Below are 26,184 nucleotides of genomic sequence, written 5' to 3'. Positions count from 1 at the left end.
AAGTAAATTTGTTTCAGCCTTTAACTATGTTAAGCGGTTTTTTTTTGTTTTTTTTTATTTTGTTGGTAGAGGTCAACATGACTTGCTTTACCTTTCAGTTAACATGGGCTATACTTTTAACTTGTAGAAGTTTACAAGTTTTGTTACATATATTTGTTTGTTTATAATCTTTATGTTATTATTTTTGTAGAGGTCAACATGGTTTGCTCTACACTTTAATTTTATATCATATTAGGTTAATAACTATTGTGAGTTTAAATAACATTGGTTTCGTTTTCAATAAATGCTAAATTTTTGTACGCTTATAAAAAATTGGCATGCTAAAGGTGTATATTTTATTCCATTTTTGGTTTATTTCAATGAGGTCAACATGGTTTGCTCAATTTTTCTTGTTGCTAATTTTAGTTCTAGAGTTCCTTTAAGCAAGGAATTGTATATTTAAAAGGAATGTCTAAATATACAATTCCTTGCTTTAAGTTGAATAGAGTCCTCAGATGAGGATCCCTCTGGGGATTTGTAGCACTTTTTCAACCCCACCTTTACTTATTAAAGTCATTTATTCACTACTATTATAATTGTTAACATGTCAGTTGCATTTTAAATTAATTTCTGAATAAATGACATTTTACTCAACTTGTGTTTTATTTTCAGCAAACATAGCTCAGACTCTGTAGTTGTTATCTCTGTGTAGGAACATTAGCTGACAAAACTTATTAAATTTGTATTGGGAAAAAAATATTTCTATATTTGAAGATCGAAAAACATCCATTTTTTAAATGCTGAAATCTTTTCTTGTGTTCGTCACTCAAAAGTACAGCTTGTCATGTGTGTGGTTTCATGCACAAATAGAAGCCTGTCATATATACTTGTACATGATTTATAGTCGGTTCATCAGAGTTATGCTTTACACAAACTGAAACTCAGTGCTGTGTTTATTATTAACTGAAGGTGATACTTCCAATTAATAATGTAACACTCTATTGAAAACTTCCTTTTATTTTCAGAGAGAGCGTTGTCGGCATAAGTGCATGTATTCACTAATATGGGATAATAAATGCATGAATTAATTTTGCATTTGCCTTCCAAAAGCAACACATTTCCTTTTGTTATGATAAATATAATAGAATCGATGGAAGCTAGAAATAGCATGTACTTGCGTGATTTATTCATGTCAAATATGTGATTTAAGAAGCATGTTTAATTTAAAGTTATCTTTAATAGTAATTTTTTAGGAAATATATGCCCTAAGATAATACATTCCCATGGTATCAGTTTTCAATTATTCGTCTGAATGAATTTGCTTTTAACGTAATACACGTTATGTAATAGATGTTTGGTTTGCCCTGTAATGAAACAGAGATAGTTTGGAATGAAATTAGTCGAATTACTCAACCGAAATTACTATCCTGGGGAAAATAAATGTTTCCATTCAAAAGGAAGCATCATTAACTGTAAATGTCACGTCCATAATGCATGCAAATTGATATCAAATTTGTAACTACTACATTTACATGACGATATAAATATAAAATATAAGTTTTGTTCTCGAGCATCACTGAAGAGACAATAATTGTCAAATATGTGCATCTTGTACTTAAAAAGAGTTTTGCGGCTTACAATTGATATTTCAAAATATGAGCGAAGTCTTGAAAATTATAGTATGATATCGATGTCAGTTGATATGACGCGTTTTATTTGGATGCGTTTTACCCGGTTCACTCGAAACAAAGTTTTGTCTATTGCAAGAACTAAAAATGGTGCAAGATACTTGAAAGGGAACAAATCAGCAATATCTTTCCTACAAAAGCTGTATCCTGAGTTGTTATAGCACATCTTATTCTTATAGAGCAACAAAACAGGAAAGCAGTTATAGTTATGGTTATAGACGATAAACATTTCAAGCCAAATCCAGTAAGAAATCAAACATCATCATCAAGTAGCCATGAAAAAAAGTCAACAGACCAAACAAAAGAGCACAGGTAAATTCTTCCACCAGCAGATCATGGAAATAGTGCAGGATGTCCGAAGAACAGATTGGGTTTTCAGACTAAACCACATTGCTATGTTGTCTTCATATTGTACATCTTATTTCACCAATGTTAGCTCTTCTCTATCATGCTATGTATTATTTGTGTATCTTTTTGCATGTCAATCTCTGTTCCTTTGATTTTATTGATTTTAGAGAATAAAGTATATGTATTATTACTATAGTTTATGTTATAAAAATAAGGAGATATGGTATGATTGCCAATGAGAGACTATCCACCAAAGTTCAAATGAAGTGGATGTAAGCAATTATAGGCAACCGTACGGCCTTCAACAATGAGAAAAACCCATAGCGTATAGTCGGTTATAAAAGGCCCTGGCATGAAAAATATGAAACAATTCAATTGAGAAAACAAACGGCCTAATTTATAACAAAACAATTTACGAAAAACAAATATGGCAGACATGAACCAACGACAACCACTGAACTACAGACTATTAACTTGGGACAGGCACAAAAAGAATGTGGCGGGGTTCAACATGTTTGTGAGCGCTCCCCCCCCCCCCCCCCCCCCCCCCCCACCACCACCACCCCTAACCTGGGACGGTGGTGTTACAACACAACATAAGAACTAACTATACAATATAGTTGATTAAGGAAAAAGACTTAATCATCAGATCGATACAAAGCCGAAAAACATCTAACAAAATCACAGACCGGACGTCGCAGGGTATTTATACATCCCTAACAAAAAAGACACAAATTACAGAATTGAGAGTTGACATTGACAGCTAGTTCAAAGTCAATAACAACTAATAAAATAAATCATGTATCTAAGACTAATATATCAATCAGTACACATCCAACATCTAATGGATTTAGTGTAAAGACGTCATGAAAGTCAGAGAAAAACATGACCTTGTGCAATGCCAAAATATAGGGATCGACAGATTAAAACATTATTCAAAGATCTAATTACAGTGTTGAATTCGTAACCTTTTAGAATAAGTTTATTTAAAGGATTGATAAGTTTACCCGGATCGTATATAAATTTCCTTATATACTAACATTTATGTTTTTTTTTATTAGAGGTCAATTAAGGTAAGGCTTGTGAACATTAATCAGTAAATACAGAGACAACTTTTTTTATTTAAATGTGGTCAAGATACCGATTTTTTTTAAGTAACGCCAATATATAATCACTGAACGATTAAGAAAAAAAGCAAGAAATCCTAAATAACGGTGTAAAATATAAAGCCGACTACCTGTATTTTCGGAGCTAGTGTTTGCGACAAAAGTATAAAACATACTACTATTTAATTCAGGGGCGCCAACACTTGTTAAAGTCATATGATACTTTGGAGTTAATAAAAAAAAAGTTGAAAATGTTTTATTTAGTACTTCAATGGTTAAGTAGTACTTTAAAAACCGTGTACATAGACTTTCTTATAAAAGAAAATCCTTGAATTGAATAATTGTCTTCCCGTACTATAATTGGCACACTGCTTTTCCGTATGCAGTAACCTTAAACATGACACATTTCTTTAGAACTGCTGCAATAGCACAGCTTAAATGCGAGGGAAAAACCGTGATGAAAGAAAACTTAAATAAACGTGGAAAGAAGACAGTTTTAATCGATTCTGAATTTAAAAAAAAATAAAACACCAAATCATTTAACAACTGTTATGACAAAGTTTAATTAACAAATGGGTACGCATGGAAAACATAAAAAACAAATATATATTGCTCTATCGTCTCACTTATTTTCCACGTGTTCCATGATTTTATGTAGAGTCTTTATTAATAAGTAACGATCGGTAAACATCGGCATCAAAACTCGAAAGTTAATTTGCAGGTATAACTTTCAATCAACACTCACAGGAGTAAATATTTGTTGTCGATTATACTGTATTGATTCGTAATAAATGTAAAAACGTGCGCAGAGGACTAAATAAAATAGTTTAATGAATATGCATGAATTGGTTCAATAATTTCTAAAACTGTTAATTACCAGAAACTCGTTTTATATGACTTAAAAATTGTACAATGTAGTTAGGTCATACAGTGGCAACATATCTCTGTGTAACAGTTTATATTTGAGTTGCATTTATTTTGTATAGATTGGAGGCACACAATTACAAACTAATATTTTTGGCAACATTAATAATCTGGGAAAAAATCACATGTTCGTGCTATCGACTGCCATTTTTCAGTTATTTGTACAATTCCACATTTCAAAAAATAGGATCGGTACTTTTATAAATTCTACCTGATGGGATTTATCCAACCGACATTCGAATATGTAGTTCTACACGTTTTTGTTTTAGGATAAACTGATAAAGATGTCTTGTGTTTATGTGTTTGTTTGTGTTAGCTTGCTTGTTTATTGAAGTTTACCCACATATCTACAATTATATAAAAAGTTATATTAACAAATGGATCGTTAATGCCGATTTTGAGAAATTTTTGTTAGTTTTCTTTTATATAAAAGTAAGGTATAATTGCCAATGACACAACTACATGTATCCATCTAAGATTAAAGGATATTAACATGTCAATACGGTGATATTCCATATGAAATCGTTTCATCACGATCAAAATACCTTTTTTTTTTAGAGTTAACTATTTTTCAAAGGCATTCACAATGTCGGGTCACTGCAAGGTTTAATTACATGTACAAAACTATGCAATTGTACCTATCAAATAACAGAATGGCCTACTATAAGTTGTCAAATATATTTTCAAAACTTTTATTACAAAAATACTCATATAAAAATATAACACAATTTTTTTAATTCGTTTGACAATCTGCATAGACAATTAAAAATTATAATGACATCATTCTAAATGCAAAGCACCTTCACAAGAGACACATTTAGGTAAATGTAAGCAATTGTGATAACGTATGCCAGTGGATATATATCAAATATCCTTTTTTAACAATTCGTATTACCTTAGACAACAACATTTTAAAAATCGAAAATTTTCTACAAATTAAGTCAGGCTATTCACATTGTAATATACAATAGTATGAAAGGTACTATAATTTATAGTTGATCTTTTTGAATGGGGAGATATAAGTGTTTTCGGTTGAGGTTGAGAGGGTTCGGCCCCTGTGATTTTTTCAATAGTTTAAAAAGAAGACTATAAACTGTACACATACTACTTTCATGATATTTTTTACATGGGCTTGTTAGACTCTAAGCATGATTTATATTGTGTTCTGTGAGTAAAGCTTGAATAAGCAAAAAAAACGAAACCTATTACAAAATGGTTTCAAGCGGATTTTATTAGGAGTTTACTACCTAAACCTATGATATTACTTGCAGCAAGATAAGATTTTTCTCTCTTGTTATAATATGACACAGCGTTCAAAATAGTCAAAAAGATCGTTGGACTTCATTGGTCTAATTAAGTTGAAAAGACCCAAAGATGTTTGTTTCATTTATTATAACGAAAAAATTAAAAAAGAGAGAAAAAAATCTTATCCTCCAAAACTCTGAATTCAATTACAATTAAAATTTAATAGTTTATAAAGACATTTTGACACATACTTGTTAATGTAATACATGTTTATACACAATACATTTAATGTAATACATGGTACATGTTTATGATAAATATATACATGCATATGTGATTCAACCATGTTCCACCGATTCTTTAACATAATTTATATATATATATTCCACTTTCACTGTCAAAGTCAATGTAATGCTTTCATGGAACTAAATGTCTCTTCAATAAAAAAGAAAATTAATTAGGCAATTGCTATTTTTGAAAAAAAATAACAGACTTAATTTAATGCATCGAACTAACTTCAATATTAAACATACTATCATTTCTCTCAAATACATGTGCGGGTGTTTTGTATTTTATACATTCGGTCAAATTGCTAAGAGAATGGGTTGCATTAAACTGACTAATGTATTGTTTTTATCTTTCTTACTTCATAAAACTCTAAGTTCTTAGTTTGATATCTGTATGCACATCATAAAATAATCATATATCAAATTTCACATTTGAAAACAGACTAATGACACGAAGAATTCCTTGACATTTATTTGTATTGCATAAGGTTTATAATTTGCATGCCTTAAAGGGATTGCAAACACAAATTCTTTAATTGCGACATACCACTGTCTGATATCTATTTGTTATTTTTATCATACATACCAATTAAAATGCATACTGTCTTCAGTCGAACACTGATCTAATTTAATGTTTCAGTTAACAATGAATCTGCAAAAGTGAACAAAATTTATGTAATAAAGACAATGCACTAAAGAAATTGGACCTTTGATAGAACTTTAACACTTCAAAAAGTACATTCTGAAAGTGAAGTCTGATAGCAATATGTCATTGTTGGCAATTGGGTAAATGAACCAATAACTTTACTGTTTTGTCGTCTGTAGTTAGTACTTCGGTACTGACATGATTTATAACAACCTTTCTTAAGTTGTCCGTTTATCATTTTAGAAATTATAAAAAATTCCATCAGGCAAAGTTGACCTAAGATCAATTATTTTTAGGTTCTGTTGGGTCATATATTTTCAACTATTTTGGTTTTTATACATCCTTGGCTTTCAAATATTCGTCTTTGAGCGTCCCTGGTGAAAGTAAATTTAAGAAAAGAGCTTCGGACGAAAGAAATTTATAAATTGATGGCGTTTTTTTTTATAGCTATATGGATAAGGGCCTTTCCTAAAACTTTTGTTTTGTACATTGTTATATGCAATTGTGTTATTCCACTATGATATAAAAAGAAAATGGGAGGACTGAGTACACCCCAAAATATAAATCCAAAGACAAAAACAATGAAACAAGCAATCACCACAAAGAGGGACGAAAGATACCAGAGGGACAGTCAAACGCATAGATAGAAAACAAACTGACAACGCAATGGCAAAAAATAAAAGGACATACAGACAAATAATAGTACAGATGACACAACATAGAAAACTAAGTAGTTACGACATAAGGAACATATCCGATATCATCTGTGAAACGGTTATTCCATAACGGTCAACCAACTCGTGATGGCGTCCGTAAAATTTACGAAGGGATGATTTCAACTTCACCATTTGGAACTCTTGGTTTAATAGCTTCCTTGTGAGCAGCAGTCCTCTATCAAAGAAATTCAAGCCCGGGTATATCGTATCAATTGGGAGATATATACTCCGTATGCAGGCGCTGCTGGAATGTTGATACATAGAAATGGAAAGTTCACAATTGGGAATCTGAAATCATCTCTTTTGTCGTAAAGTTTTGTTTTCAACCGACCCTCATTGTCAAATTTCTAGATGTAAGTCAAGATATGAGGCAGACTTAACTGTCTCTGTAGTATCCTTTATCTCTAGTTTGATGGGATAGAACACCAGTGTCGACCAATAAATATTAACGCTTACGGTCAAAACAGGAACCTCGTCATTTATTGTATATATGAATATTAATAAAAAAAAGAGGCGAAGGATAACAAAGGGCATTCAAACTCATAAAGTCGAAAATAAACTGACAACGCCATGGTTGTGAGTTGTGTGTAGTTAGGATGATTAACGTATGATACTTTTCTTTTGTTGACGGTGATATGTTGCGCTTCAGAAATCATTATTGGTTCTATTTTGTTAGATGGTTGTGGTTGCAATGACATATTACCTAAATCTATGTATTCATTTGTATTTGGAACGATTTTTTATGGTAATATACAAAGTTCTAGTTAAAAAACAAAACTATTAGGAAAATATAGTGCCAGAATCGAGCCTTTAATGCAGTCCTAACCTATATATAGTTCATTTCCATGAAAAAATAATTAACCAGCAAGTCGAGAAGCAGAAGATACAAAATTGACAATTTTAAATCATGAAGCGAAGAAAAAGTGTCAATATCATGCAAAAGAGAAAAACGACCAAAAGACAAACAACAGTCTTGAACAGGAAGATAAGCAGATCCTGCCCAACTATTGGCACTCATAGTGTTACTTATGACAAGTACAAATGCGGTGATATGTCTCATTCGGTGAGAAAAAGAGGACAGGATTGGGGATACGAAAAAAATCTTATAACGTTAACTAAATCATAATAGCGTTCGAAAAAAAAACGAAGTGATGACTTAAATTGTACAACTAGAAACCCTTGATTCAATAGCTTCCTTGTAAGCAGCAACCCTTGTTAGCCGTATATATCCTACTTGATGAGCTACATGTACAAAGATGGATATAAAATGTAAATGACATAAGTTATTATAAGTACTTTAATTGAGCTTGAATATTTCAAGAGAAAAATGTTAACCGTCATTTGGTCTCTGGTGGATAGTTGTCTCATTGACAAATATACCACCTCTACTTGTTTTGCTGATTTTCTGAAAGCATGATGTTCATATCAACACCATTCATCTCTGATTATTATCTGGTAAAGTGCCACACATTCTTGAACGGTATCAGATAAAGTGGCTATCAAAGCCTTTGCATCTGCTTTGACTGTTGCGTTATTTAATTATATGCTTCATATATGATGTAAAGTCATCTTTGAAAGAAGAGTCTTCTTATGACAGCATACTAACTAAACGATAAATAACCATTATCTAATTTTTCAACAAACTTAGAAAAACACATGGATAATACATTTCCAAGTGCAATAAAAGATCTAAATGTAATTTGCTTAGGGTTTCAACATTGATCTTTGTATCTTCTTCCGTTAATTGTGAATTTTCGGATCAACACAAAGTTTAAAGATCACATTTCATGTCGAAGTACAAAATAAAGTTGCAATGTATCGTCAAGGTATAAGAGGAGAAAATATTTCAACACCGTCGAATAAATAATCAACAATGGACTCTTGTAGTGAAAAGTCTTTTTGCCAGTTTTTGACATTTTACCTATTATGTCTGTTTGTTTTGCTCGCGTATTGTTATCGGTGTAGTGGAGTTTTGTGCGACTGTCGAGCGGGTGGGGGGTTTGGCAGACGGTGGGGCCGGGTTTGGTCCGCCGTTTTCTGCATGGGGGATGCCTGTACCAAGTCAGGAATATTACAGTAGTTTTCTATTCGTTTGATGTGTTTGAGTTTTTGATTTTGCCATTTTATAAAAGACTTTCCGTTTTGAATTTCTCTTAGAGTTCGGTATTTTTGTTATTTAACCTTTTTTGTACATCCCGTTATTCAGACGCATTAAATCAATTTTTATTTGTTAAGTAAATACTTGTATCGTATTCCAAGATAATTATTTCCACTTAAGAGACTGTTATCCAACGATTTATTTTATCAGTCTTTTACAAGTTATATAATGGTCAATAATGAATAGTTTTAGATAAAGTTTGACAATGTAAAATCCATTGTCAATTATATTTCGCTCATAATATTAGATATTATGTTTAATCCAGTAAACACGATCACAGGAAATAAAGGTTATTAATAAATATATAAATGGTTCAAACATTAACCATCGGTAAATCTGCAAACAAAATATTTTTTTAAATCTCGTAATGCCTCTAAAGAGGAAATTCTACTTTATTGTGGAATCAATAAAGTTTCTGAGAGATTGATTAATGATGTGTAAAGTATCTGATATAATAGATGCTGTGCTTTGTAATCAAGACAAATATAATGAACCTACAGATAAAGGAATAAAAAACTACCTATACTAGTGATACATATATAAGCGTCTATCATATAAAAGCTATATCAAGGCTCACACTCTCAATGAATTTTATTTATTTGACCGACCAATCTGCGGGTCAATATGCAATGTTATTATAAAAAACCTTGACAGACTTCTATGTATGCCTTTTTCCACATTTTCCTGATAAATGAATGAAAAGAGTTGCAGGTCATACGTCAATAAGACAGCAACCCAACAACAAAAATAAAGACATATAAAGGGCAACAACTAGTCCTCAACAATATAAGATATCTTTGTTGCACCAAAATAAACCATCTCGTAATTCGTTAAGTAAATACTAATATTCAAAGACAAATCTCCCTCCACTTAAAATATTTTTATCCAAGGGTTTCTTTCATAAGTTCTTTACAATTTTTGACAGGATAGTTTTAGACAAAGTTTTACCATGTTAGATATATTGTCAATCATACATGGCCCATAATATCGAATATAATGTTTAATCCAGTAAACAAGATCAAAGGAAATTAAGGTTATTAATATATACATGAAATGGCTCAGTTACATTAAGCATCGAAAAATGTACAAACAATATTTTTTAAAACTTGTAATGCCTTTTAAGAAAAAGTTCTGCTTTATTGTGGAATCAATAACGTTTCTTAGAAATTAAATAATGAGGTGTAAAGGTATCTGACGTAATAGATGCTGTGCTTTGTAATCAGTACAAATATAATAAACTACAGAAATAGGAATAAAACTACCTATACTAGTGATATATATTAGCGTGTATCTTAAAAACGCTATATTAAGGCTTACACTCTCAATGAATTTTATTTATGTGGCTAACTAATCTGCGCGTCCATGTGCAATGTTATTATAAAACACCATGATAAACTTTCTATGTATGCCTTTTTCCACATCTTACTGATAAATGAGGGAAAAAAATATTGGTAATGCGTCAATTAGACATCAACCCAACAACAACAACAACAAAAAAGATATAAAGGGCAACAATTAGTCAACAAAAGAATGGTGTCTTTGTTGTACCAAAAAAAACACATCTCGTAATTATTTTAGTAAATACTAATATTGCAAGACAAATCTCCCTCCACTTAAAAGACTTTTATCCAAGGGTTTCCTTTATAAGTTCTTAACAAGTTATAGATGGATAGTTTTAGACAAAGGTTTTCTATGTAAATTCTATTGTCAATCATACTTGTCCCATAATATCGAATATTATATTTAATCCAGTAAACAAGATCAAAGGAAATTAGGGTTATTAATAAATACATAAATGTTTCAGTTACATTAACCGTCGATTAATGTACAAACAATATTTTTTAAAACTTGTAAAGCCTTTTAAGAAAATGTTCTGCTTATTGTGGGATCAATAATTTTTCTTAGAAATTGATTAAAGAGGTGTAAAGGTACCTGACGTAAAAGATGTTGTGCTTTGTAATCAAGACAAATATAATAAAACTGCAAATACAGGGTGAAAACTACATATAGTAGTAAAATATAGGCGTCTATCTTGGTAAGGCTCTATAAGGGTTCACAATCTCAATGTATTTTATTTCCTTTACTGGTCAATCTGCGTATCAATCGTTAACAATATGACAAACTTTCTTTTTAAGTTTTTTTCACATCTTCCTGATAATGAATAAAAGAGGATGGGGATTATACATCAATAAGACAGCAACTTAAAAACAAAAATAAAGACATATATAGGGCAACACATACTTTTCCGACAAAAGAAACCATCGTCATTTGTCAAGTAAATACTTATATTGGAAGACAATCTTCTTTATAAAATTGAGAATGGAAACGGGGAATGTGTCAAAAACATACTGTTATCCACAAAAGTCTTTTACAAGTGATTAAATGAATGGTTAAAGACAAAGTTTAACATGTCAAATCTATCTTCAATCATATTTGGCCCATAATATCGAATATTATGGTTAATCCAGTGAATACGATCAAAGGAAATTTAGGTTATTAATAAATACATAAATAGTTCCGCTACATTAACAATCGGTAATTTTACAAAACAAATAATTTGTATATGTTGTAATGCTTTTCAAAAAAGACTTTTGCTTTATTGTGGAATCAATAAAGTTTCTTGGTAATTGATTAATGATGTGTAGAGGCATCTGACGTAATAGATGCTGTGTTTTGTAGTCAAGACAAATATAACAAACCGACAGATACAGGGAGAAAGCTACCTACTATATAAGTAATATATATAGGATTTTGTCTTGTTAATGCTCTATTAAGGTCCACCGTGTCAATGTATCTTATTTATGGGACTCACTAATCTCCACGTCCAATGGGAATTTTATAATAAAAGACCATGAGATACTTTCCGTGTGTGTGGTGTTTTTATTTATATTTGTGAAATTTGAATAAATAAAATATGGTTTATACATCAGTTAGAGAGCAATCCATCATAAAAGACATATAAGATCAACATATAGTCTTCAACAATAGACATGTGTCTATATAATAAATGTCAAACACTGATTCGTCTCGAGTCTACAAAAGCAGTGGTTTAGTAAAAAGAAACATTCAAATATCTGCTATCAACACTAAATTATTCAATGAACAAATGCATTAAGTTATGACATGACTGATAAGAAAAACAACTGACTGAGGACCAGCTAGCTCATGTACTATCAATCAGGCTCTTTCAAGAAACAAAGAAAGTATACCTTATATACTTTGGGCGTCACTTATGAGTTTATACACTACAAGAATATATATGAATTCTACTGTAGTTTTATAAATCTTCTCAATACACCTGAATATTTATTCTAAACTAGAAGGAGACATAACCATGAAAAAAACCGAGAAGACACGAACAGCTAGTGCATAAAACAGAAATCAACAAATCCCTCGGTAAAGTTTATCTCAGCTGAATTAGGTCCCATATTTAATAATATAACTTTTCTACGTACTTATATATCCAGTTGTCCACGTATACAACGGAATTCTTGTAAAAAGAATCCCTGTGCATTTATTTGCAATTATGAAAAAGTACATTGTTTTCACTTTGGATATGTCGTGCCGTTATACAATCTCAACCAGAGTATTGCTCAATTGCTCTCTTCAACAATTTACACACCAAACCGTAAAACACTGAATAATTATGGTTATCTCAAAACTTAATTATTATCTTTTATCATGGTATTCAATTTAAGGAGAATTATAACTAAATGTGATGTTTGTTATCTTTCGAAAAATAACTGTCTTAGCACATATGTCCTTCAAGATGGTCTTCCTTTTATATTCAATATGATTATGTTATGTATAAATCGTGTACGTGATGCAAAAGACCACGAACAGCTAGTTTTAGAAGTTGGAAATCAAAATCCTAATATATGAATAAAAACTGGTAATTAGTCTTTATTTGTTTTAGAAGCCATCAGAATTTGTTTCTGAGACTCGATTACTTAAGAGAAACATAATATGTTACCTTATAAAATATTATTGTGCAAAGCACCATGCCACCAAAAACGTGAAAAGATAAGGCATAAAAGCTATTTCTATTCTCCTAGAGGCATTTCCTGTATTCCGTGAAGAAGGTCGCTTATTGTCTTTGACTGAATTAACAGAACCATCTGCCATTGTTCCTGAAATGGAAAAAATACATTTTGGGTTGGAAAAAAAACAGTTCATGCAAACTAAGTAGACTGAAACAATATCCATCAACTATTAAGTACATTTAACCATAAAATTGTAAATGCAGGACGAAAGAAAGAATTGTTTAATATTTGAATTGCAAATTGAATGCACACATTTGATGTCTCGCCGTGCGGTATTCTTTTTTATTAATGCATTGATATTTAGTCTATCTGAGCAATAAAACCTAATATATTAAAGTTAATAAAGAATTGCCAACTTCTTTAACCCCGTGTTCATCAGAACTGACATTATGGTAAAGTTTCCCTTTCTGGTTGCCTGATATCACGCCTGGTTCTAATAAGGGTTAATTTTTCATAAAGATTGATATTTTGTGTTTTTATTCGTATATGACTTTTTTCGTTTATATATATGTCATTTGAATGTTTATCCATTTCGTCATTTGTTTGTATATATGTGAATTTGTATGTAAATGTGTCGCTTGCATGTATGTGTATGTCATTTAAAATTGAGAATGGAAATGGGGAACGTGTCAAAGAGACAGCAACCCGACCAAAGAGCAGAAAACAGCCCAAGGCCACCAACGGGTCTTCAACAATGTATGTTTATATGTGTCCTGTGTATGTATTAATGTGTAGTTTGTATGTACAAATGTATCGTTTGATGTTTATACGTATCTGTGTATATATACAAACGTATGTATCGTTGATTTTGATTTCTTTTGTATGTGTACTGTCCACTATCCACTGCAGTTCCTTTCCTTTTTACACAGTCAATTCAATATCCTACCTACCAGTATTATACCTAACACACTCTTATTATTTGGTGTGCAAATAATTGCTTCTGTAAAAAATGAGGTAAGTCAACATACCGCGGCGTCAGAATAAGTTCCGATATTTAAGATCAATGTCACATTATCGGGCATTCGTCTTTTACATGTCTGTTAATACCAACGGAAATGAGGATTTATTTTAATCACGGTGTTACATTTACAATGTACAATAAGCAAAATCGAAGATTAGAAATTTTATTCTTTCCCCACTTTATGTTACTAACATAAATGTGAAACACGATTGATATGCATTAGTCAAAAGGGACTGATAAGAAATTCAATGAAATAAAATCCTTGATGAAAAAAACATTTCGATAAAAATAAGTAGATAACATTTTCAAAATAGGAAATCAGTTTGTGCAATTTATTTCTTTTGTGAAATCCAATACAAAAATCACTGTGAATATCCGATAGTCATTAGTTATTCTTACTGATATCGACTTTTACCAAAACGATACGATTTATAACACAGTCGTTCTATACAATAGTCCTCTTGGTGATTCCCCAACAGTACTTTGTCACGGAAAGTAACCATTGTGTGTACCTGGTTAAAGTGGTAACACATTACAACTTAAGTACCAACAGTGGAAGAATTATTCGGATTTAGACCTAAAGAATATTATATTTGCTTCAAACAAAGCACAAAAACTTCCAATGACGACATAAAGACCAACACAAAATTCAAAACATTTTTTTTAATATAAATGTTTATTTTCTAGAATGTTATAGGACTTCTGTCTTTTGTATATACATCAATATCACTCTGTGCCAACTTAGAAACAGTTGTAGGCAAGTTCTGTATTGTCTTTAGTTTCCGTCTGTCATTATCGGTGTTCGTTTAATGTTATTAGCTTAAATAACACCGTTTGTTTTCTCGGTTACTTTTACATTTTATTATCCGGGACCCTTAGCTAGTTCATTGTTGTAGGCTGTATTGTGACCTGTAATAGTTTACCTCCCTGTCCTTGTGACGTTTTGTGGATTGTTATCTAAGTAGAAATCATACAACAACTAACATTATTTCAACTTACGTCTACTTTCGCGTCTATTTACGACTGAATATATTGTTAATACTAGCATAACTCAGAAATCTCGTTAGAATTTTATTTTTCATTATCTCTGCTTGCATAGAAAGGAACATTGTATAATTAGCCGATCTCTTTGTATATTATTTTCGCTTATTTCACCATATGTCTAAAGATTGAAAATTCGTGGACTAGACTAGACTATTATTATATTAGTATGATGACCCCTTAATCCCTTTTCTGATTGGAATGAATCATGTGTTGGGTTGCCTTTTCTTAAAACACATTACTGTTGTATCACTGATGTGGTGATTTATATTAATATAATAGTTTCATCATACCTTCTCTTATTCTCTTGCATTGAATAATAATAGTTTAAACATTTAACGGGTATATATACTACACCAGATGTGCATTATGACAAAATATGTCTTTTTTACTGAAAAAAATTTGGCAGAGAATCAGAGCTGTGTATTAGGGAGATACATATCTTAATTTCAATGACTTTCCTTTTTTCACTGCAAATGTCGATAAAAAAACAACATTTTGTTTGTTTCCATGCGTGTACTAATAAAATTATAACTGGTTCTAAAGATAACCTACCTCGTTTTGTTTGATTAGAATCGGCTGAAAAATAAAGTGGAACATTAAATCAGTATTTTCGGTAACACAATGAAATTATTATTATAATAATTTCTGTTATTAATTCACACATGTTGATAATATAACTTGAATCAAAATTAGAGGACATAAAATGTCGTGGCCGAAGAATAAAAAAAAAACATACAAAATATTCCAAAACACTAGCAAGAAAGGTTACAATTGTGCAACATAAGTCTGACTAATATAGAATTAAATTGGTAATAATTAAGCTGGTATTATATAAAGGCGACAGTACTTTTCCGAATTTCAAAACCCGTAAATTGATTTAGGTGGGACAGACAAAACTAAGAGAATCGCATTCACTCCAAAGGCGAGACTTGGTGCGTCAACAGGGAAAGCGTCTCTTGTCATGCATTCATCATCCGTCATGCAAATCTACACTCAGTCAAAATTCATAATAGCGAATAGGAGACAATCAGTAAAATTACAGACTTTACTGTATTTAAAGATCTCAGACCGTGAAAACATGCTGCTAGGGAGTTTAGACACTGACAAATCGTATCGGTCAACCTTCTCTTTATGGTGACTGTAAAACCTATTAAGTGTCGATTTCAGTCGTTCTTCTTCATAACTCTGTTGGAGTAGTTTTTTTGTGTACGGTTTACACGCCTGTTTACGAAGTCCGTATAGTGTGACCATACTTAATATATCAACTGAGAAATGTTAACGCAATATGACAGAGCAGAGGAAATGGTACTGCTGAGAAATAGGAAGTTGACATTTGAAAAGTTGAAATCATTACAATTGGCATAGATTCTAGCTGGTCCATATGTGGCAATATCGAAAAAAAGATCAAGATATGAAGCAGACCTTCTAGTTTCGATAGTATCCTTAATATCAAGTTCGCTGTGACATAAGAGATGCAATCACTCATTGAAATGGGGTTATTGGGTGAAAGAACAACATCAATATATCTGAAGGTGACAGGAACAGGAAACAGGCAATATGTTTTTTTTTTCTTTCTTTTTGTCTTTGAAAGGTTCTGCGTGAATTCTGCTTCATATGAGTACAAAACAAGTCGACCAGTAGACGCGTACAATTAAAACCCATAAGACTATCGACTGTCTGTTGAAATATCAATCCACCAAACTCACTAAATGGGTTATCCATCAAAAAGTCCAGCATTTTGATGATATCATCGTTGGTGTATGTTTTGTTGGAATCAATGTGATTCACTAATCTATATTGTATTTCGATTTTTGAACAGGTATTGGTTTAATTATTTTATTTTTCAAATTGTGATTAATATGCTTACATGAAATGTTTAAAACGATATGTGGTCCTTGTTCAATCTGTTTTGTCCCCAATGCCTACTTGTTACAACGATCTTGGTGTATATTTTACATTCTGACTGATTAATGATTAAGAATATTGCTCAAATTGGCATTTTTTGTCAACAAATAAGATTTTAGAAAAGAGTGTTTCGTCTTCACAAGATTGCCGCGAATCCAAACAGGCCAAATCAAAAATGAAGTTTGAGTGTTCTGATGAAGTAAAATCCAAGAAAGTTCTTCCAACGAACGAAATTTATAAAGTGCTATCATCATTTATTCTAATATTAACTTACCAATTATCACTGATAAGTTATGCTTCGCCACTTTAAGAATGTCATTGTAAAATGTTGTTTGGCAAACGTATGTTCCACTATCCTCCGTGTCACTTTTTGTTATACGTAGTTCGCTATATAAAGTATTGACGTCAGATCTAGGATATGTTATTATCCTCACATTATGGTTCAATTCGTTATATAAACGCTTGCCACCAATATACCATTTTATATCTGTCGGTGACCTGGAATTCCCTGAAGCATTACACGTAAGTCTTATAGGATGGCCTTTCTCCACTAAGTGTGGACCATCAATATTTACGTCTGAAATAAGAAAAAAAAATGTCTACATATGTCCAATCTGTTCCCTCAATATAGAACTAGCTGTGTGATTACGGATGAAACCAAGTTTTCAGTCACTGTGCTATGAACTGGTAATGTAGAATAGAGGCGGAAGATACCAGAAGGATAGTCAAACTCATAAGTCGAAAACGAACTGACAATGACATGGCAAAAAACGAAAAACGACCACAAGACAAACAACAGTCTAGAAAACACTACATGGAAAACTAAAGACTGGCCAACACCAACCCTACCAAAATCCGGGGTGCTTTGGAAGGGTTAGCAGATCCTGCTCACATGTGACTGTCGCCGTCTGTATTACTCTTATAAAATACACAGATAAGCTATATCAAGTGGTTAGGCATCACATATTATCAGATTGGTAACTGACGCTTGTCTAACCCTTAAACATCACCAAATTTGTATACCATCGGTCACGTAGATTTTCTTGCCCTGTTTCTTGAATTTTATTTAAGATGTACACGTATCTAATGTATAAACAAGAAAACGTAGAGATAAAATTTCTAATCACTAACAACAGTATCCACCCAAAAACAAACGCATGTTAGACAATTTATGTGTTTTTTCGTAGCTGAAATTATGACAACTAATACTACATGTTTAAGATTAATAGGAACTGAGATTATGACAATCGATAATAAGATGTAATGGAACTAAGATTATGACAACTGATAATAAGATGTAATGGAACTGAGATTATGACAACTGATAATAAGATGTAATAGAACTGAGATTATGACAACTGATAATAAGATGTAATGGAACTAAGATTACGACAACTGATAAGAAGATGTCAGGAACTGAGATTATAACAAATGATAATAAGATGTTAAAGAACTGAGATTATGACAACTTATTATAAGACGTAATGAAACTGAGATTATGACAACTGATAATTAGATGGATTGGAACTGAGATTTTGACAACTGATAATACGATGTAATGGAATTGAGATTATGACAACTGATAATAAGATGTAATGGAACCGAGATTATGACAACTAATTATAAGATGTAATGGAACTGAGATTATAACAACTGATAACAAGATGTAATGGAACTGAGATTATGCCAATTGATAATAAGATGTAATGGGACTAATTAATGCTTAGATTTTTTAAGGATCATAGAAATCTCAATCACTACAATTCATTGTTTATAGTGAAATGACAACTGAAAAACATTAGCATCTTTAATATCGTCAATGGACTTTCGTTGGTACATGTACAGTCATATACACTTTAATAAAATTTGGACGTAAATGTGTATGTAAAGCTGTAAAGCGTTACTGGTCAATGTATTTCCAAATTTATCGTTGTTTTCCTATCTGTATGTCATATGCATTCCAAATGTAAGCATTAAAGACAACAGGTCACTAACATTTACTGAATAAACTATGTCACATAATTGAAGTCCCTAGTCTGACGCATTTGTACTTTTGTATATCAGAGTTTTTTGTGCTCTTAAATTTTATAATCAAATTATTCATTCATACTTTTTTATTAATGAAAATTATTAACGTATTGGTCAAGGAAAACTGCAAAATGTGCATACATTTACATTAAATGCAATAACAAATATTATCAAATATCAACAAACACACCTCATGAAGTACAAGTCATATCAGGAAAATAAATTTGACCGATGTGGATCCTGTTCCTTCACTTTCGGTTTAATCAAGTGGATGTTGAGAAAAGTAATGAACTAATACACATAATTACACCTTATATAAGAATACCGGATTTTGACTGGTTGTTAGCCAGTGTATTTTTCGCATATTCTAACATTTTTTCCTCATTTCAAACGAATTTGCCTGTTTTTTCACCACTGCTGGTGAATTTGCCTCAAATTCCCCTCTCTGCCGTGGTATTTGCCATTTTGGATATTCCTTTTTTACCCTCGCGAGCCTGTTCCCGCCAAAATTATTCGGAACCTTTCTCACTTTATCACGACAAAATGGTTAAGCACTATTGATTGAGTTAAACCGAAAACTGCCTGAAATATACATAGAAAGAGGGGAAAAACATGAACGGTTTAATGATGGAATAACAATGACGTTACACATTTAGATACCATGACGTTACAAAAAGACAGCACTAACGCATACAAGTACATGTATAATGTCCGCGGTACAACGATTTCCCTTTACATGTACAGACAGTTTCAATCAAAATCTATTCGGTGTAATTAAACAGATATATCATGTTATGGAGGGGTATTTGCGAAAAATACCAGTCTTGGGACAAAATTTCCTTCGCCTAGCGGCTTGGGAAATTTCACCGTCCCTTGACTGGTATTTTTCGCAAATACCCCTCCATAACATGATATATCTGTTCAATATTCCTTCATATTTTTACTCAATCCTAAATTTATACAAGAAAATTGAACCGTATTTTAATCACACGAAAATAAATACTCTAATAATCTATGATAACTTGTAATTTTTCATAGTATATTTTTATGCTATCATTTGATATTTGATCTTTGTGAATGTTAGGTATAATTATATCATAATTTTAGCACTTGATAAATTAACTTACGCTTACTGTCATGACCTGGTTCATCTGTAAAAAGAACAATTATCTAAATTATTATTTTCCGCTGTCATCACTATTGATTACGTTTAAATCACACAAAAATTTAACCATATTTCATATCTTTTACAGTCTAAAGAATAATTAAATACTTTAACTTCAAACAGTTATGACAAATGTGTTCGTTGTTTTGCTCGGCAAGCATGACAATTATTTCGAAAGATGTTCTTCCTGACATTTTGCACGCACAGCTTCCTGTAACGCATACCCAATAGCGCTTTGATTTTCATAATGAAACTGTGTACCATGTATAATTGAGATAAGAAATAAGATCAGTCATTCAACTTTGTTTTGCATCAACAACAATTTTGTGTGTTTTCTTTTTAAGGAGATAATTTTATCCGTTTATGGCCTGATATAATTGACTATTCTTGCCAAAATATACCTCTTATATAACTTTATTTATACATGCTGATGGTTCTTTTCAATGATAGATCATGCCATTGTTGTACACTGTTTGCTGTATAAGTGCCATCTTATGAAATATCTTTATGTATATGGAAATCAATTATTTGAAGTGAATGTCAGCTTGTATTTTCTTTACTTAGATGTCATACAGTAATAATATAGATATTCTATTTTTTGTAGCCACACTCTTAAAAGTGGGGTCTTTATTTAGTTCATCTGTTCGTCCAACAAAAATTTTCAACACACTTTTTGAATATTATGACTTTATATTTGGTCAGCAGCTGAACAGTGATTAGTTATAATGTTTGTGCGCTTTTCGGATCTGGCAGGATCATGACGCTTACGTCTTTTTTTCTGACTTTGAATTACGAGTGGGATATGCTGAGCACGACAACGCGTGCATTCTTCTTTGTACTTTATTTTAACGCTTCGTAGTCCTTATACTGTAATATAAATGCTGGTACACATTTGGAGAAATTCAAACTTTGCAATATGCATAGCAGCTTTTCATAGTTTACTTCTTTTTAAAATATTGTAAGTGACATTAGATGATAGACTCGGTCAAAAGTACTATAAATCTTATAGTGATAAATTAAAGCTATCTTTACAAATTGCAATAAATGCTACTAATGAACTCTTGTATTATATTTCCTTACACGATTGATATCGAAGAACAACTCGGTAAAAATAATGGACAAAAAGACCAAAGCAATTGTGAATCCATCCAAAGCAAACGATTGTTTTAATGAACTTAACGTAAATGTGACGTAACGTTGGTCTATTATTCCGTTTAGAATTGTCTAAATACTTACTTATTACATTCAGGTCAACATATCTGACAATGTCGTCTTTTGTGCTTATTTGGCATTCATAACGACCGGAATGTTGTGGTTCCACGTGATCTATTATTAGATTCCATTCATCTCGGAATGGAATGTGTTTAACACTAAATTTTGGGTCACTCACAAAAGCAAATTCTCCTACTGTTAACACGTGTGGCTCGTCAATTCTCTTCCATACCACCTAAATGAAAAATGAAAGTGAATTATTGATAATTCAAGGAATAAATCGAAGGATAGTTTCAAGTAATAAAAAAGTTTTTAAAAAATGGACTACTCAAACTATCCGTGGCACACTATTGAAATGTATACAAAAATCTAAGCCGTCTTCATGTTTTTAAGGGCGGATACAACTTTACTTTCTTTTTTCAAGTGTCATTGTCAGTGCCATTTAATAGTCTTCATTCTTGTTGCTTGTCCTAGGTCTCCAGAGCTAAAACTTATTCTATTGGTTTTAAGATACCTGACTCATATTTAAATGTCTGTCTTATACACTCTAAATAAACAGCACATGGACTTAATAAAAGCTAAATATTGTTTAGAGATTTATCTTAACCTTCAAGCCTCAAAAATAAGTGGTAAGAATCTTCTAGCAAAAACAGGCGTAAAATGCTGTTTCTTTGGATTATAGACGATGAATGACATTTAGATTTAAGGATATACGGTAATGTCACCGACTATCAACAAAGAACATATGTGTCAAGGTGAATACTAAAACACGTATTTTGGTCTAATCTCGTCATTTTCCTAGTTTGCATTTGCATATATACAACTGGAACCAATGAGAAATCTAACTTATATTTAAACAGATATCAAATTTATTTGGCAATTAATCTAAAAAAGGCCATGGATAAACATTACTTTTCCATTAATTTTATTCCAATCTTAAACAAAAATCTAATTAGACACACTACACTTTATTTACAATGCTTGCAAGTTTATTGCATCAAGCTGATAAGTAAAACACAATCAAGACCTCTATTCGCATTTATATTTCGGGTATTGGAGAACATCGAGAGTTCTGAAAGTTACTCGTAATTGAGAGATCGTTGTCTGTTTCATAACGTGTCATATTGTAAGTGAAGGATACCGCTAAATTGTCAACAATTTATATAATTATATCGAATTTATATTGCGTAATATTAACGGCTATGATTTAGATAAACGCAGACATTTTGAAGTGGCGATTGGGCGTGAAAATAGTTTAAAATGCATATCTTTTGTGACGATCAGTTTAACAGGTGTATTTAATGATACTATAGAAATAATTCAGTTATAAAATTCAAAACATAATTGTCAACCATTTAATTTTGATAAATAAAAACAAAAAACAAACATAAATGTATCTCACAAGCCATGACTCATTATGGCATCTCTACGCAAAGTGTCAGGCTGTCGGATAAGAATCTCGTAAATGATGGCTTATTTGGATTTCAGAAGATACAATCAAGTTTTCAAACTGAATACTAGTTGATAGTCGATGATGTTTGAATGGAACTATATCATAAAATGTTATCTCCCTTCAAAGTGAGACGGGCTTTATATAGACTAGGTTACTGAATGAACAGTCTACGAGTTTAAAGATGTATTTTTACAGCACAATGACTTGAGTGTGTAGGTAAAAGCAAAATAGTTGGTAAGCTTGCTTGATAGCTGAACAATGAAATCATTATTAGTTAAGATATCACCTTTCTATGGGCGGAGTCAACTATTATAGTTCAGTAAAGAACGAATCAAAAGTAAGGACAGTGCATTAACATTGTAAAACCAGTTGAGAAATATGTTTTCAATCTAAATTTAAAATATAGTGTCAATTATAGGCTAATTCTCAAGCATGTTGTAGGTGTGTTTGATTTGTGAATTTCATTTTAACAATCCAACAACGCAGGAGAAATCAACACCAAATAGATCAAGAAATAAACAACAAACATTTAAAAAAGAGAAGATACCAAAAGAACAATCCAAACCGTAAGTTGAAGAAAATATACACGTCAAGGTCAACAGAAAGAAAATATACACGTCAAGGTCAACAGAAAGAAAAGACGAACATAAAACTAACTTGAACCAACCAACTCAAGCACCTATCATTATTTAAGATATAACAGAAGACAACCACTAACGAGGTTTCTTAATAGGTACTGACACATGAATATAGGGCGGGGCTAACTAAGTTTCGGCAGATCTTAACCCTTTTGATCTCGATTAATGTAATGGCAAATGGCACATAAAAGAACATACAATGATAGCAATAAAGGAAAGCACTTCACTCTGTATGAAAGACAACAAAAACAAAAATACACAAATAAACGATCACCTGTTAATCATATTTTACCAAACACACAAATAACTATCTTTTTATGTTTGGTAGATGTACATTATTTACAATTAAAGGTGATTTCTTGACTATTTGATCTTATATATTAATCAAGCTATAAATCAAAATAGTTCATTCCCTAGACATATCATAATACAAATTCCTGTCTATGGTAATTCTCTGATATGGTGGTAGGTTGGAATGAATATAAAATATCAGGAATATGAAAGTATGGTGCATTTCAGTGCGCACACTTAAAACACAGTACCATTTTCATACAGTTGCCACCGCCAAATCAAAAATTAACGATGACAACTATTCAAATACAGTACTGTTATTCCTTTTATCATGAAAATTATACTCATAAATGTTTAAAATAACACATCTGAAATATTCCAGGAAGACATGTGTAATTGCACAGTGTCGTTGCCAATGACTCGGTCATCAACCGTGTAATTGACAACATCTAATCAAATATGGCGTAACATTGCATCAGTATATTTGTTGAATGACTTGTGTATATTCGAGACAAAAAGTTTGAAAAGTCATAATAAAACAGTTGGTAGATTGAAACCAAAAGGGTCTTAACCGAACATCAAAATCGTATAGCGAAAATTCGACTCATCGAGTTATAACCTTTAGATGTAGCGCAATTACAAATTTATTATTGTAATTACATGTTATTTATAATTGTTTCAAATATGCTTTGGAGGATATGCCTAAATGTTCCTTAAAAGGGTCTTCACGAATACAGATTTGAAACAAAAACAAGGCGTGTTTATATTCCAGAATAATATCTTGTTTTACATGCATATTCGGGACGAGAACATTCAAGAAATTTCTATCTAATAAGACATTCACCGAACTACGACACAGTGTTATGTTCTACACATTTTTCACTTGTTCAGAATGGTGGTACGCTCAGCGCGTAGAAACACCAAATACCTAATATACGCCCAACATCATGACAGTGGTTACAAAGCAACTTGTCGAAATCAATTTTATTTTGAATCAGTAGTTCACAGCTTCAACAATAAAGTACATTGCCTTTTGATGTTGATATAACTGTGTCCTAGAACTATTACAATGTCATTATATAAATTACATTGTTTCAACTACAATCGCACGCCAATCTTTATCATAAAGGACAGTTGATTGGATAAAAGTGATAGATTGCCACGCCTACAAAAAACTGAGGTTCTTTGAACTGACTTCAGTTAGCTGTCAATTTCGGGGAAAATATTCAAAACGGATATATTTAGACATTTAGTTGGGAACTAGTATTCGATAACGATAAAAAAAAAGTTTACATAGTTATTATTGATATCTCTAATTGTTTCAGTAATAAAGGTGTTGAGTAACGTTGAACATGAAATTGAAGATTAAGTTTGGGACGTCGTGTATATCCCCCCTTTTTAGTCATTCCCCTAAAGAAATACAAAAAATCTGCAAGTTTTGTGATTTTTTAAGAATTGCAAATATTTAACAAATTCAAATTCTCATACAGAATGATTTTTTTTCTTTTTTTTTTTTCTCAACATTGTCTGCTAAAGAGAGCGAGAGGGGGTAGGAGGGGTGTAATCCCGAATTTCCTGAAAAATAAAGGCTGAATACCGAAACCCCCCACCACCACTAAAAAGCATTCTTTCCCGAAACCCGAAAAATTAATCATTGATTCCCGAGTCCTAATAAATGTAAATCCCGAATTCCCGTAACTCGAATAATAACAGCGCCCCCTTACGGTCGTTGTTTTCATGTAGTGATCGAAGTGATTAAAATATAACGACTGGATTATTCGGGTTAAAATTTCCGGCAAAGTAAAGGCCCAACCCGACGTCCCGAAAAAATCTGTTCTAGAGTTCAGTTTATTTAAATTTTCACAAATTAAAATCAAACAAAAATGTGTAAATTCGTCTTCCGACACGTAAATTAATATAGGTTACTAGCTCGTCTGTATTTTGATAGAAAATAGCCAATGAAATGCATAAAAATCTTATGTCATGGGTCACGCACGGACTGTCTTACTTAATAGGGATTAGTATGCGGCACATCAAAGATAAGATTTATTTTTAACCAGACATTTACCCATTGTACATTAGAATGTACCACTGAACTTAAATTCACTTGAATAAATTGACCTCTTAATTTTATCTTATCGATTTTAAAGCCTGTCAGACAGCTGGCTTAAATCTGGGAACAGTATATCAATATAAATGTTCCTGCTTAAATCCACGGAAGAGATTTTGATGAAATTTGAAATACCAACAACTCGTTAATAATGTTCACGGGAACTAAGATTTTGCATGTACGCAGTAGTGATTAGATCATCAATGAAGTATTTTAAAAATTAGACGCCAAGGTCGA

General features: G+C 31.7%; 1 protein-coding gene across 1 annotated transcript in view; it reads right to left on the bottom strand.

Annotated features, from left to right (window-relative positions):
- Positions 1-4,721: 4,721 nt before the first annotated feature.
- Positions 4,722-26,184, bottom strand: part of LOC127735672 (zwei Ig domain protein zig-8-like) — a 48,578-nt gene continuing 27,115 nt past the window's right edge. The window contains exons 3-9 of the mRNA XM_052245920.1: positions 21,480-21,690; positions 20,206-20,229; positions 17,325-17,627; positions 15,698-15,721; positions 13,071-13,227; positions 6,164-6,229; positions 4,722-5,725 (exon numbers count right to left, since the gene is read on the bottom strand). Of these exons, the coding sequence (XP_052101880.1) occupies positions 13,082-13,227; positions 15,698-15,721; positions 17,325-17,627; positions 20,206-20,229; positions 21,480-21,690 (708 nt within the window). The 3' untranslated portion in view covers positions 4,722-5,725; positions 6,164-6,229; positions 13,071-13,081. The remainder of the gene's footprint in view (positions 5,726-6,163; positions 6,230-13,070; positions 13,228-15,697; positions 15,722-17,324; positions 17,628-20,205; positions 20,230-21,479; positions 21,691-26,184) is intronic.

Source organism: Mytilus californianus, unplaced genomic scaffold (assembly GCF_021869535.1).
Source record: "Mytilus californianus isolate M0D057914Y unplaced genomic scaffold, xbMytCali1.0.p SCAF_3, whole genome shotgun sequence".
NCBI classification, from domain to species: Eukaryota; Metazoa; Mollusca; class Bivalvia; order Mytilida; family Mytilidae; genus Mytilus; species Mytilus californianus.
The sequence above is the reverse complement of the archived record's forward strand: the minus strand, read 5'-3'. Positions and strand labels throughout refer to the sequence as shown.